The sequence below is a fragment of the Oryx dammah genome, unplaced genomic scaffold (assembly GCF_014754425.2).
Source record: "Oryx dammah isolate SB20612 unplaced genomic scaffold, SCBI_Odam_1.1 HiC_scaffold_13, whole genome shotgun sequence".
NCBI classification, from domain to species: domain Eukaryota; kingdom Metazoa; phylum Chordata; class Mammalia; order Artiodactyla; family Bovidae; genus Oryx; species Oryx dammah.
The window spans coordinates 30,316,952-30,332,449 of NW_024070197.1; the positions used below are offsets into that span (position 1 = coordinate 30,316,952).

The 15,498-nt window shown below is 44.5% G+C and overlaps 1 protein-coding gene across 1 annotated transcript in view; it reads left to right on the forward strand.

Moving 5' to 3' along the window:
* The first annotated feature begins 3,336 nt into the window (after positions 1-3,336).
* Positions 3,337-15,498, forward strand: part of DYNC1LI2 (dynein cytoplasmic 1 light intermediate chain 2) — a 23,551-nt gene continuing 11,389 nt past the window's right edge. The window contains exons 1-5 of the mRNA XM_040253432.1: positions 3,337-3,470; positions 3,619-3,692; positions 5,657-5,773; positions 9,481-9,711; positions 15,029-15,198. Of these exons, the coding sequence (XP_040109366.1) occupies positions 3,364-3,470; positions 3,619-3,692; positions 5,657-5,773; positions 9,481-9,711; positions 15,029-15,198 (699 nt within the window). The 5' untranslated portion in view covers positions 3,337-3,363. The remainder of the gene's footprint in view (positions 3,471-3,618; positions 3,693-5,656; positions 5,774-9,480; positions 9,712-15,028; positions 15,199-15,498) is intronic.

Sequence of the window (15,498 nt, forward strand, 5' to 3'; positions counted from 1 at the left end):
GTGAATTTAGTCCATTATCTATCAGTATTTCCTAAGCTCTATGGAGATGATTTAAATGGTCTGCTGGGCTATTTTGATGTGTAATTCTCAAGATGTGTGAATGTTGTTTTAGGTCAATGGGGAAAACATTTTGTTGCCTCAACCTTGCTGGCAATAGTTTTTTTTTTTTTTTTTAATTGGAAATTATCTATGTAACAGAAGATCAAATACTACTTAAAGAAGCATCCCCAAGAGTGTGACACACTGTAACTTGGATGATATTTTGTATCAGTCACTGACACTATTTAAAATAACTTCCATTGCCTTCTGAAACCTTTAAATTTTATCCTAACCTTTGGCTAACTTGGTTAACATGAACTGCTTTTTTCCCCTCAAATGGAATTTGATAGTAAATAAATACACATCAAAAGGAAAGCCAAAGAATGATCACATATTAGAGGACTGTTTGGTTTTAGGAACCCAAACCCGACCAGTTCCACAGGGAACAAAAAGACCCTTGGTGTTCGAGCTTACCTCTGTTATAGCTCCTTGCCAGAGGCATGAACTAACTGCTTTACAACAATCTGGACATTGGTGGCTATCTTTAGTTTTGCCTGTATGCTCAGAAACCTGGAATTTACTGTTTCACAGGGTGCTAATTGATGGTCAGTTATTCCTTATGCCAAAATGAAATATGCTTTTCTGGAGTACCTCCTGCAGAACCACAAAAGTTGAATCTCTTTTCCACATACCAGCCCTTTAGAGAATTAATAATAGGTGTTCATCAGTTTCCCCTCTACATCCTTTGTCTTCCATGCTGCTGAATCTTAGCTACTTCCTGCTTCAGCCAAACAGTGTCATGTCCCCTTATGAACTTAGTCACTGACCACTGGGCACCTTTTTTATAGACTGTCCCCCCAAAAATGTGGACTGACTGACAAGAGTATAGAGACCAGTTTCTTTGCTAGCCCAAAGGTTTTATAAGAGCAAGTGAACATGGACTCGATTCAGTGAGTCTTGTGTGCTCAGTCATGTTCAACTCTTTGCACCCCCATAGACTATTGCCCGCCAGGCTCCTCTGTCCATAGACTTTTCCTGGCAAGGATACTGGAGTGGGTTGCCATTTCCATCTTCCCGACCCAGGGATCTTCCCGACCCAGGGATCGAACCTGTGTCTCTTGCCTCTCCTGCATTGACAGGTGGATTCTTTACTACTAGTGCCACCTGGGAAGCCCCAAAGGTTTTATGGACCCTACCTAAGATGCTTCTTGGCATTCTACATGACCAACTCTCCAATTATAATTGATATAGTTAAGGCATGATTTTTTATTCTTACCTTGTTCTTATTTTAACTCCACTACAAGACCTCAGTGTTTGTATGTGTTAATCAGTTGTGTCCAACTCTTTGTAAGACCATGGATTATAGCCCGTCAAGTTCCTCTGTCCATGGAATTCTCCAGGCAAGAATATTGGAATAGGTAGCTATTTCCTTCTCCAGGGGATCTTCGCAAGCCGGGGATCTTAACAAGCCTGGGATCAAACCTGGGTCTTCTGCATTGCAGGCAGTTTATTTACCATCTGAGCCACCAGAGAAGCCCCACAAGATTTCAGTGGTCCCTGTTGAATTTTATTCTGTACTCAGTTTGTCATCCAGTGTGTTAGGCCTCCTTTCCTGCTTCAGGTCATCCACAACTTCTATGAGTGTGTGGCTGCATTCTCATCCAAGTCACGAATGGTATACCCTGAATTGACTGGGCCAAGGCAGGAGATTGGAGCATGCTCCTAGCAGCCTCCTCTGGGCAGGGGGTTGGGGGGACTTGCTCATCAGCCCCCTCTGGGCCTGGTCTTTAACAAGCCTGGATACCATCATCCAGCCTACATTTCACTTTCTTGTCTATGATGTGCATTGGCAAATGTCCTGTTGAAATCTGAATTTGCTATGTCTGCAGCATCCTCCTACTTGGTATTCCTGCAAAAAAAAAAAAAACAAAAAACTAAATCTGGTGCTATCTTTTCCAACTGGTCACATTAGAGAATTTCACCTAGGGCTGATGAATTTCACTGGCCTGTAGTTTTCAACTCTGTCTTTTGTCCAGTGAAAATTCTGATACTACTTGCCTTATGATTTACAACACTTTTCTCTGCTTTTCCTAGACTTCCAGAGGTATAATTCTCAATAAGTTTTCACTCCCATTGTCTTGTTTGAACCTTACATTCAGGTTGGCAGATGATATGCCGATTTATTGGATCCTTTAATTTTTGGCAGAGCCAGGATCAGAGTCCTACTCATCTGAAACCCACATATCCTTGCTTTTCTGCTATATCCTACTTCCTTGTGATATTTAGAAATGCCTTGTAAAATGCCTCTGCTTCCACAGAGCCCTCGGGTAGCAGTCACCTAAAGTGACACTGGACAGGTGAAATGTATTTTTTCTTTCCTTTTCTTCCCATTACCCTCTTCCTTCCCCTTTCCTCCCCTGCCCCTTCTCCTTTCACATCTATTCCTTTTTCTTTCTTTTCCTGAGGAAAGGAAATTAAAGCCTACTATTTTTGGTGTCAAACCCTGGCTCCCGGAAAATATTAAAAAAAAAAAAAAGCCCTGTTATTAACGTAAAAAGTATATTATTCACTGCCATAAAAATCACTGCCTTGTGGTCTTAATAGGGTCAAGGAAGGACGAGGTGAAAAGCAGGATATTTGTATTTGGAGAATCTCGTTTAAGGCCGATCTTTCAACTCGTGGCTCGATTAGGATTAGGCAAAGTTCATGGTATATATAATAGGTTAAAACTGGTGAGTAAGACTGAAGTACCAGGATGCTGTCAGAAGCACTGAGTCTTTGGTCAGGTTCCTCAAGATTTCTGAGCTTCAGGTTCCTCACCCTTAGAGAGTTAGACGAGATTTAGTGAGATAACGTGGGACTCTGGCACACGATAAGCGCTCGATAAACGGCGCTGTCCTGTATTGTTCTCATTCCAAAGCCTAAGCTTTTCGCTTCAGCGCCTCCGTCCGGTGCCTCAGCCCCCGGACAGCGCAGCTGGAGCGGCCACTGGACGGAAGACCTGAACAGGGGTGCTGTTGCGCTCTTCGGCCGGCAGAGGCCGCCAGTCCGACCTCCGCCCGGGCGGCTCCCGCTAGCACCGCCGCCTCCCGAAGCAGGGCTGCCCAGGCGGCTGCCTGACCTCCGACCACCTCCGACCACCGCCCACCTCCTACCACCGCGGTGGCCTCACGACCCTGCAGGAGCCCGCGGACATCGCAAGCCCGGCGGAGGCGGCGAGCGGCGCGGACCGTGCGGGGCGGGCGGCGCGGGAGGCCCGGCGGGGTCCTCGCGGGTCCTCGGCGGGCCCGGGGGAGGGCCCTCTTTGTGGCTGCAGTTGGCAAGATGGCGCCGGTGGGGGTGGAGAAGAAGCTGCTGCTGGGTCCCAACGGGCCCGCGGTGGCGGCCGCCGGCGACCTGACCAGTGAAGAGGAGGAGGGCCAGAGTCTATGGTGAGACTGCGGGGCGGCCGGGCTAGAGCAGCCGGCCCGGGGAGGGTGCGACCGGGTGGGGCGGACCGTCGGACGGACTGACGGGCAGTCGCGGACCGGTCAGATTCAGGCTGGCCCGGGGGCCGACAGCTCTGCCGTTTTCCCACAGGTCCTCGATCCTGAGCGAGGTGTCCACCCGCGCCAGATCTAAGCTACCGTCCGGCAAGAACATTCTGGTCTTCGGTGAGCGCCGCCGGCGGGGCGTTGTCCGGGGAGCTGGGGTGGGCTAGGCGGGGCGCCCTCTCCTTGGTCCCTGCCTTCCTCTCCTCTGTCGCCTGCGTGTTCGGGAGGGCCTGGAGACCCTGGCTGGATAGCCCTAGTGTGGTCGAGTCACCATGGCCGAGGTCGGGACACTGCCCCTTTTCGAGAGCCCAGGGATGCTGGCAAGTGCTCTCGGCACATTCCTTAGTCGCTTGGCCGCAATATTAGCTTTGCTTTAAATGTCCCTGACTTCCTGCGCTCATAGCCTCGAAGTTCACCAGACTGGGCATAAAGAGGGGAGGGACTGGATGAGGAGGTTAGCGGAGGAGGCGGGGGGCGGGGAACGAGGTTAACTGGGGGTCGTCGGATTGGAAGGAGATGCCACAGGAACCATTTCTCGATCTTGATGAAGCAGTGTAAGGTGAGAGGAACGCCGCAAAGGGGGGCAGGCTTTGGAGTCCCCACCAGGGACTTTTTCTGCATTGTTTCAGGCTTCACTGCTGGGTTACCTGGCTTAGGTCCCTCAGCATCTCTGTCTAGTGAGAGGCTTTGGCTGGGTTCATTCATACAGCCAATACCCATTTGTTGAGTAAGTCCTGTACTGCCCAGGTTGGATCTTGGGATTGTACAGACATCCTGCAGACACTACACAAGAATCTCAGTCTAGTGAGACGGGGATTGATGTCCTGGGCATAGGCAGATGATTCTGGAGCATCAGCCGTGGCTTGCTGCTGTTTGGAGTTAGGTGTTTTGAAGGATAAGTGTCAACATGCAGGGCCGCAGAGGGTTGTGTTCTCAGGAACACAGAGGTGAGGAGGATGGAGGAGGGTGGAAGCTAACACAGCCTCCTTGTGGAAGGTGACTCATGAGGTAAGGTGGAGGTACACTGTGGAAGGCTGAAGAGTCACTGCTTTTTTCTGAAGCCACTTGATTCTTGGGGGCTTTTTATTTCACCTCTACTGTCTGATTCTCATGGGAATCACTTGGAGGGTGGTTTTCCCACTGTTTTTGAGGGGAATGGATGGTCTTTAGTTGATGACCACTGTAGCAGGTAACGGAAAACGCTTGGAGGTCTTCACAAATTGGGGGATCCAGGGCACCAGATCTCTGTTTAGAAAGGGGACTCTGGCATAGAGCGGCAGGTGGTCTGAAGTCAGGCTGAGTGCTCACCACGTCCAGATGGGATTTGGAGGGCCTGAGTGAGAGTGGCATTGGGGGCAGAGAGGAGAACTTGGATCTGTGGATTGCCTTTCAGTTTTCTTGGTCCATAATTCTGTATTATTAAATCCAAGGAGTGCCAGCAGTGTTTCTTGGTGGTGGCTCCTTCTGATGTTTAAGGTTTCTTTTGAGGCTGGGGGAGGGGAGTTGTTCATTGGGTGGAGGGGGACAGGGAGAGGCTTGGTAGTTACTAAGGTTGCTCTTTAAGAGTTTTGCTTAGGTCTGTGATTATTTTCATTGGTTTCCTAGCCTTTAGGGTGCTTACGAAAGAAATGTACAAAAACTGAAAGTGAAAAGCAGCCCCGTCATTCATGGTTATGAGGCAGGGTTAGAGTTTTTTTCATTAAGGTTGATTATATTTTGAAGATTTGCTTTTCTTGGGGTAGAAGTTTATTTTGTGAGACACTAGCCCCACCTTTTACTTTCACTTTTCCATATGTGTGTCTTATAAATTGTAGATAAGGTCTGTGGACCTGCCTTCTTCCTTTCCTTGGGAGGTAAGGATGGCTGCAGTAGATTGTCATTTGAGATCTTGGAAACTGCCACCTTTCTCACTCCCCCCTGACCCTGACTGAGTACTCTTGCAGCAGGTCCTGCTTTTTTTAATGAATGCAGATGAGACTTCTGTAGCAAGCTCCGTATGAAAGTTCCTTTTATGACTGTGCAGACTCCCCATCCTTGCCTAGAATAAACAGTACACTTTGTCTTCTTACGTGCATCACTTGTAGGGGAAGATGGTTCTGGTAAAACAACCCTCATGACTAAACTTCAAGGAACTGAGCATGGCAAAAAAGGAAGAGGCCTAGAGTATCTCTACCTCAGCGTCCACGATGAGGACCGAGATGGTGAGTGAAGCATTGATACCCATGCAGGTGTCTGAGTCCTGGGTTACCATTCCTGTAAAATAGCCAGGCATTCTCAATTTTCTGTTTAGTTCTAAGAGAATTAGTCACAGGGGAATAGATGAAGTGTGTGTCTTTGTAGGACTTTACCTACTTTTCTTTATATAGAGTATGGTAGCAAAATGGGGAATGGGCCTGTTAGCTGGGTGGCCCCACTTAAAAGGAGATACTGAGGATAAAGTTTCAGATGCACATAAACAAAGAAACTAAGAAATTTTTAAGTGCCTTGAGCTTTTCTATGAGAGAAATGCTCGGCTGGCTGATCTGGGCACCGTTGTTACTCTGGCTGGTTCTAGTGGAAAATCTGAAATTGGTGTAGTTCAAAATGTAACAGCTTAACAGATATTCACAAGAGAATTTTGGAGTTTTTTTGGTGACAGAGTAGAAATGCTGATTTCCTGGGGGATGTTTGTTTAGTGTTTTTTGTTTGTTTTCCCCAAGTGGAGAGAATAGAGACTCAGAGGCAACAATGCTCTCTTTTAATTCACATTTGTAGAATGTCGATAGTAATTGTTTTCTACCTTCTGGGTATTTGGGATGATTAAAAGTGCATGGTAAGCTTTCTTATAAGGAGTAGATATCATTTAAAAGTTTTTTCTTATGAGTCCAGTTGGAATAATGGTTTTTGGTTACCACTAGTCAGTATTGCCTCCTTTCTAAACTTTCAGATTTTATGTTAGATCTTGAATGACTCTAAAATAATTATTAGTGCCTAGGTCTTTTAATTTGTAGGAGAGTTATCGGTGTAGCCTAAGGATGAAATATCTTCTTTAAATTACTTCCTTTAAAATTGGCTTTACCCATTTAAACAGTAAGAATCACCATGTAACAGTGATTTTACAAGGGGACAAATTCCACCACCTCTAGTTCCTCATTTCTTTATTGCTGAAATGAAGAAGCTGATCTCAGGTGGTTCCTTCTACCTTAATTCTTCGAGCTCCAAGAATCTTTTAAACAGAGGGGCAAAAACCCTTTAATCTTAATGTTATGGTCATCTTAGAACCCCAGGGACTTTTTTCCTGCTCCTCCTTCCTTGGCTTCCTTTTCCTTGCTGAACATTCCCTGTGTTCAGTGCGAAAGAGAGGTAGAAGGCTCTGAGGACTCTCCTTGTCTGAGGCGAGCAGAGGCTTTCTGGGGCCCACCTACGCTCACTGGAGTTTGTGTAGGTAGTAGGGTTGGGACTCAGGGGTCCCTGAGCTAGATTAGGGGGCCTTACATGTCTGAGTCTTTTGCTTCCTGTCCTTGATGATTATTGTGGAAATAACTTGGGCATTGTAGCCAGGCAGAACTGGTTTAGAATCCCACTCCTGTAGTCACTAGTTGAAACTGACTTCCCTCTGTTCCTCAGTTTCCTCCTTAGTAATATTGGGCAATGAAACTAGTTTGTAAGTTGACAAAATGAGAGGTGGCATGTGTTAAGTGTCACTGAGTGCTTGAAACACAGTGGTAAGTCTAGTACCCATTTTTTTCCCCCCAAAAAACTTTAAACTTTTAATTTTGTATTGGGATATAACTGATTAACAATGTTGTGGTAGTTTCAGGGGAACAGCAAAGGGATCTAGTAACTTTTTGAAAGTATATGAAACATCATGTATATACTCTGTACATGTGTACAGATGCTTATTTCAAAGGGCATAAACATATCTCATCCCAGCCTCAAAGTAACCATGTTCACTTGCCTTTGAGTTGAAATACATGTTAATTTTTATTTCAGATTCCTTAAGGTTGCCTTAAAAACTTCTTGACCTCTGCATTTATGGGATTTTTTTTAGGCCTCCTACTTGCAAGTTCCTCTTTGATGATAGCATTGTCCTTACCTGTGGTTAATTATACATTTTTCAGCCTCCCTTTTTTTAATTGTGTGTTATGACTGGGTTATAAATATACATTTTGCAGGCACTCACCTAGGTAGAGAATATAGTTTATGGTTTGTCCTTCATTTGTGGTAGAACTTGACATGTCAAAGGACCTCTGCCTTCAGAGTTTGGGGTATCCATTTAATACCACTTGTGTGTGTGATCTCCATCCATACGGGTGAGTTATATGTAGTGGGCAGTGGGAAGAAAGGAGCTATTTCTTGTGAGGAGCAGGCATTAAAATCTGCAGACTTCAGGTACAATGCAGTATTTTTGAAGGCATTCATAGAATCCAAATCAAAACTGCTATCTGAAATGTGTTAAGAGTTTTGAAAGCATAGTTGGATGTAGATACCTTTATTGTACTGTTGAAATAAAGTCATGAATATAAAATTTTTTACAGCCTGTAAATTAATTGATTATACCAGAAAAAGGTAGCTAACTGAAGATAGTTTTTTTTTTAAAAAAGCAAGAGACTTCATTGGGAAGGGGAACCCAGGCAGAGCACAGGAGGGTAAGGGAACCCAGGAGAAATGTGCTGACATTTCTCGGATTTCATGGCTTGAATTCTCGGATTTTATGGTGATAGGATTCGTTTCCGGGTTGTCTCTAGCCAGTCACTCTGACTCAGGGTCCTTCCTGGTAGCACACGCATTGCTCAGTCAAAATGGTTTCCAACGAGGAGGATTCTGGGCAGTCAGTAAGACACCTAGAATCTCCTTTAGACTTTTCCCAAATTTGAAGACAGGTTTTTTAAAGTGTAAGTTGGAATTTATTGAGGAAGAAGTTAATAAAATTATATTTTTGATAGTAGGATGGCTCCTTTGAGGTGCTTATATTTAAAAAATTTCTTTAAAAAGATATTTAAAAATTTTATGTATGTTATTAATTTGGAGAATTCTACGGTTTTGTTATCTAGGTATAATTTTAGAATCATGTGCTTCATTAAAGGTCAGCACTTGCACATTTGTGCATATGCGTTTTTAACTTTACTGGGGAAAACCAAACTACCTAAAACACAGACTAGTTTGATGAGCCCCAGTATATCTACTCCTGCCTTCAGGTTACCAATTCTTGGTCAGTGTTATGTCAGCTATACTTTACATCCTCTTTTTACTCCAAGTTGGGTTATTTGCAAGCAACTTCAGATGTTATTTCTTTTTATCTGTGACTACTTCCATATGTATATCTAAAAGATTAGGATTTTTGAAAATGTAATTATACCAAAAATAAGTGTAGTTCCTTAATATCATCAGGCATCCCATAATCCATATCTTAGTTATGTAAGTAATGAGTTTATCTCAGCATTTAAATACAAAGGTCCTGTTTCTTTGGCACCCTTTGTGGTATGTGAGCTCACTGTTTAGTGTGACTGACAGAAGAAGAGCTTGTTTAACCACAGGCTCTTGGTCACAGCTTGCTGCCTCACAGATTGCTGATATCTTAGAATGGATTATTTAGACTATGGCACAGTTGTCCAGGGAACTTTTGTAGCTTTTATTCATGTTTTCTGATTCTTACTGAAAGCTCAAATGTCCTTTATTCTTTACTCCTCAGACATTGCAGCAGTCCTGTTAGATGTAGGCACAGTATATTATGGTTGTTAAAGAAATTTTATAGTTTGGACAGTTCACAGGGCACCTTGATGAAGAGTTGTTGTTTTCTGGTTAGGATTTTTGTGTGTTCTGTGTGGAATTCTGTGGCTGTCATCTTCAAATTTATTCCTGCTGTGACTCTCCTTTTCAGCTGTGCTGATGGTCATCATCAGTAACTTCACTTCGCTTCTTTTCTTAGATCACACACGCTGCAATGTGTGGATTCTGGATGGAGATCTATACCACAAAGGCCTGCTGAAATTTGCAGTTTCTGCTGAATCCTTGCCGGAGACCGTAGTCATCTTTGTTGCAGATATGTCTAGGCCTTGGACTGTGATGGAATCACTACAGAAATGGGCTAGTGTTTTACGTGAGCACATTGATAAAATGAAAATTCCACCAGAAGAAATGAGGGAGCTGGAACGGAAGTGTAAGTAATGTAGGGTTTTCTTAATTGGAAATTCCCTGGTCTCTTTGGACGATTCCAACCACCTTCCTTTTCACAGGATCAAGAGGCTGCAGAGCTCCCCTTACAGAGTGTGTGTTTTGTTTGCACCATTTATTTCAGAGTTGCTTTTGTCGATTCAGTAGTCAGAAAGTCTTCAAAGCAGGAATTCCCTTTCTGTCCAGTGGCTGGGACTCCGTGCTTCCCCTGCAGGGGATACAAGTTCCATCCTTGGTTGGGGAAGTAAGATCCCACAAGCCTCGTGGCATGGCCAAAAAAAAAAGTCTTCAAAGCAGTCTTTGTCTCATCTGTCACAGTTGAAGAAAATACATGAATCAGTATTCCTTATTGTCATTGGTTTTCTTTTATAATAAGTGTTCTTGCCTCATCCCCTAAAATGTGATCGGTTCTATAAGTCTTTTTCTTCTTCTGTTTACCCCTTGTCTGCTGATTTTGCATCTGTGGCTGTGGAGATTTATTATGATTTCTGTAGCAAGTCCATTGCCCTGGATATCATTGAGGTCCTGTGGACCCTTTCGTTTGCAGGTTTAAAGGAAGCCTCACAAAAGATAAATCTTTCAGTTCTTACCTTAGTTCATTTTGCCATCCAGCAAATACGATTTTAGTAAGAAATAGGAAGTTCTTTTTTTTTTTTTTTTTTTTGGTCATTAAAATGAAAGGATATTTTAAGACTCAGGACATCCAAGGCCTTTTGAGAACAAACTTTAAAGGAAGTTCGTTTTTGTTTTATTTTTCCTTTTTGTGATTCAGAAGCTTGTTTTTCCTTTTCTTTGCTTCTGTGCAGTTACATCAGCTTCTGTCCACTTGCCAGGGAAATGGGAGGGGCAAGGGCAGGGGCTGGAGCTGTGGCAGCAGCAGCAGTGCTGTCTTGGCCAGGGCAGTCTTGGCTCCGCCTGGCTTATTTCCACAGGATGACATCATTCCCTTTAGTGAATTAATGAGGGCTGCTGGAGCATGGCACACGGGACCTTCATACTTACTGGCAGAGACACATCGGGAATCTCGATGTGCTTTTCAAATCAGATTTCTCGCGGGGTGTCTTCCTGTCATAACTACAGCTTGCCCCTGGCTCAGATTAGCTAAAACAAATTTAACGGGTGATTCTTTAGTTTGCAGTGGGCATATGTTTCCTGGGACACCCGCCTGTGTGCTGCAGTGATTGTCGTGCAGCTCAGCGCATCTGTCCTCAAACACTGACTTTTTTAGATAAAGCCGATCTTTCCCCTAAAATAGAGACCCTGAAGACAACTTCTGAGAAGAGTTCTGAGGCTGAAGAGCTGTTTTCCTTTCGCTGCACATTTACCATCGTACCCAGATTAGTGGCACGGGAGATTTCAGTTTCTGAACCTGTTTTCTTAGAATTATAAACTTTGTAAAGATTTGTTAAAACAGAAAAAAAAAAAAAGGAGATTGGACCAAGGATATTTTTGCTTCCTAGAGAAGGCAAGTGTCTGCCTGGGGCCACGTCTGTTCTAGGTGTTTGGGATACATACAGCAGACAGGGTACCCAATCCTGGGGAGCTTGTGTTCCCATGACACACTGAATTTATTTTGTGGTCTTAGTCATTGATGTCTGTGTCACTTAGGATTAGATTGAGCTGCATGTGACACAAGCCCCAAAATAACAGTGGCCTAAACAAGACTGGGTTTTATTACTCGCTTCTGCAAGTGAAATCCAGAGGTGGTTAGTTAGTTCAGGCCTGGAAAGCGGCTTGAGGAAGACAAGTCAAGGACCCAGGCTCCTTTTTGCTTACTGCTTGGTCATCTCTAGGGTGTGGTTCACTTCCTCTTGGCACCTAGACCTCCAGCCTTCACATCTGTGTTGCAGGCAGCCGGATGGAGGAAAAGCAAAGGACTGAAGGGCGTGTGCCCATGGTCTTCCTAAGAAGACATTTCCTTAGGAAATGTAGTCGGTGTGGCCGTGTGTTTTAAGCGTCACGGTTCTGTTTAGTTGTAAGGGAGAAGAGGAGGGGACACTGGAGGGCAGCTGGAGATTGTTGAAACCGCATCCATGTCTCATGACTCTGGTTAACCTTCTGAGGGCCTCTCGTTTTCACTGCCCTTCCTCAGATGTTTGGAATGGTATTCACGCCTTTGTGTTACCCTTTGAAGGAGTGCCTTTGTTAGTGCTGGTTTCAGGTTACATTTTAATAAAGTGGTTGGCCATCTTCTCGCTTGAAGGACTCCCACTTTCCAGATTAATTGCGCTCTAGGTATTGTATTGAATAAGCAAAAGGCTGTCGCCCATCCTGCTTTCAGTCTCCAGTCAGCTGAGTTTGGAACGCTGCTCCCTGGCCAGCCGCTCTGTTTCCGGATTAGGGTCCCCAGTGGTCCTGAATCCATGGCAGTTATTTGGCAGCAGGATTGATGGGGGAGGACAGAGCAGCCCCTGAAGCTGCCAGAAGGTGGTGGTGCTTGTGTGTAGGTTAGTCTTCTCTTTCCAGCTTTGTGTCGGGGGCTTTCCTTGCTTATCAGGTAGAGGAAAACAGTTAGATACTGTCTCTTGAGTCTACTCAACTGTGGAACCAACAGGTGATAAGTGAGGTAGGAGGGAAAAGAACAGGAGGTGGCAGCAGTAGGGTAGAGCACTGCTCCTTCCTGTACCAACTCCATCTGACGCCCCAGGTGGGCGGGTGGCTCCTGCTTTGAAATCCTGGCCATCCCACCTGCTGGAGAGAAACTGTTAATACTATAGTATGTGTGCACTGGGGCTTCCCTGGCGGCTCAGTGGTAAAGAATCCGCATGCCAGTGCAGGGGACGCAGGTTTGATCCCTGGGTCAGGAAGATCCCCGGACTGAGGAGCCTGGCAGGCTACAGTCCATGGTGTCGCAAGGAGTCAGCCATCACTTAGTCACTAAACAACAACAACAAATTTGTGTGCCCCAAGTGAAATGTACATATTATTATTCAGATTACACAGTCCTTACTTTATTTTTATCATTCCTTTTCATCACCTCTGTTAGGAATATCTGCTCTGCCTTCCAACTTATTTTTTTTAATGCTGGATTATTAAAAACGTGTGCATTTCCTATTGTTTTTGGATAGCATTAGTTAGGCCAGTCCTTCAGAGAATAAGGAGCCTAGCCCAGGGTTTCCCAGCCATGTTCACGTCATGGCGTGTGTAGAACACGACACAGTTTATGCAGCATGCTGGGAGTGGAGGTTCAAGGAGCAGACTGCTGGAGCTGCCCACCCCCGCCTGCCTTCCCGCAGTCACCTGGCTCACCTGTAACCTGTTCCAGCCTCTGCCGTGCTCACTGTCTTATGGCCTATTTGACTGCTGCATGTGACCTGGGGGAGTTACAGATACTATCCAGTTAAGCCATTGTATTTTTCATTGACCTGAAGATCTGTTAAAATGCTTTTAAAGAGAAAATGTAGGAAGACTAAAAAGAGAACATATTCTCAGTTACATTTATATATAATTCGAGAAAACGCAAACTAAATCTGTATTGAAAGAAAGTGGATCAGTGATTGCATGGAGTTAGGGATGGTGTTGAGGAGAGGTGGGGAGAACAGATTACCAAAAGGTATAAGGACACTTCTGGGGGTGATAGATGCATGCACCATCTTGATCATGGTACTGACTTAGGGGTGTATTCATAATGTCAGAAATACCAAATTTAGGGAGTTCTGTGATGGCCTGGTAGTTAGGATCTCAGGCTCTCACTGCTGTGGCCCAGATTCAATCCCTGGTCAGGGAACTGAGTTCCCGCAAGACACAAGTCAGGTCCCCCTTCCCCCCACAAAAATCAAATTTACAGTTTAAACGTGCAGTTTGTTGTGTGTCAGTCTTGGCTCCATAAAGCTAAAATAAAGCAGATTTTTAAAAAATAAGTGGGAACTTTTCATTCCTTCAAGATCCTTCAGCAGTTATCAAAAAACCCTTCTCTGTTTTTGTCCAAAATGCAATGCAGTGAAGATCTCTTCAGTCAGTTGTTTATATTGGCAATGACTTGGTATGAATGAGCTTAAATAAAGAGAAGTTGTAGAGATGAAACATTACATCTACACTTTTGAGGTTAAGCAGTGGTTTTCAATTTATGTGAAAGACAGTGTGTTCCCAGATAATTCCAGAAGCTCGGATAATGATAACCTAAACTCTTTGTAAATTAGAACTCATCATTTGAAAATATTTGAAACCTGTTCTGTGAGTGAAGAAGAGAACATGCGTCTTTCTCCAGGTTTGCATTCATCTAGTCCTGTGTGTTTTCTCAGTGAGCATGTTGTGGATGCGAGCAAAGGTCCTTTAGGTCCTTTACTCATGTTATTTGTAGAAGAGTAGAGCTGCCCGTTTGTTCCTCTGGCTCGAAGTAGCTTTAATCACCATGTCCTTATTCTCTGTCCTGACATGTGACTTTGAAGCACCAAGAAAAGGTGCAGGTCTGTGGGCTTTGCCTGAACCAAGACCATAGACTATTCTCAGCTTGAAGGCCCTCCTGTGGGGTTGCATCCTTGGCCAAAGTAGTGACAGTGTGTTCCAGGGAGTGAGTGTGGTAACACTGACCCCTCCTTGCGTCAGGCAGGGACAGGTCCATGACACACATACCTCAGGATCTCTTAAAGGGGAAAGTCCACAAGCGTGAGGATGATGAGGAGATGCAGGTGGTGCTGGGCAAGTGCAGCCCCACTCTTTACCACAGACACACCTCCTCTGTGTGGAAACAGCATGTTTTTGTGTAGATCAGGTGGTTTTGACTATTTCTAATGAGAAAGCTGGGGAGTTTTATAAGTTATAACCTATTTCTAGTGGTTGCCTCTGTCGAATTAACACAGTTCAACTATCCTAATATTTTGAAAGTGTAAAACATATAAGAAAATCGTTGGGAATTCCCTGGTGGTCTCGTGGCTGGGACTCAGCGCTTTCACTACTGTGACCTGGGTTCAGTCCCTGATTGGGAAACTAAGATCCTGCAAGCCTCCCTGTGTGGACCAGAAAAAAAGTGTTTGCTTTTTGTTTTCATAGTAGGAACTGTTGAAGCATTAGAAGATTTTTAAAACCCTGTTTAATTGTTAAGAGCTGGGTACAGTTGAAGATGACCAGGGCACTATCTGCCACTCTGCGGTTATACTGCTCAGACTGAATATGTCAGAATGGAGATTTTTGTATCAGTACCCCTAAGTCCCTAATACTGCAGTTAAGTTGGATGCAATTAGGAAGTTTGTCACAACTCTTAATGTTTTGTGCTTATTACTCCCTCTTTCAGTCTTCTAAAGCTGGCTTGTGCATTTTTTATTGTGTGAATGCTGTGTAATTTTCTTTTCCTTCTTTACCTGTAGTTGTGAAAGATTTTCAAGACTATGTCGAGCCTGAGGAAGGTTGTCAAGGTTCCCCACAAAGAAGAGGGCCTCTGACCTCAGGTCCTGATGAAGAAAATGTTGCCCTGCCTCTCGGTGACAACGTGCTGACTCATAACCTCGGGATCCCAGTGCTGGTGGTGTGCACAAAGGTGGGACTCGTAAGGCTGACTGGGTTTGGGCAGTGAACACTCACCATCTGTAAGAAACTTTGAGAAGCTCCAATTAGGTGTCGTCTTAAGGGGATGTTGGGCTAATTCAGGGTTCATTAAGGTACAGTGAATATATCAGTATAGAAAATATTGTCATTTTACCTTGCTGCCAGAAATGTGACATTTACTTATAGCTTGAGTTAATCTCCTCATGGAGCACGGTCAACTTTATTGAGGGATGCAGACTCAGAACTGAAAGTAGTTTTCTTAAGGCTGTGTAAACTGGTTCATTTAGCTCAA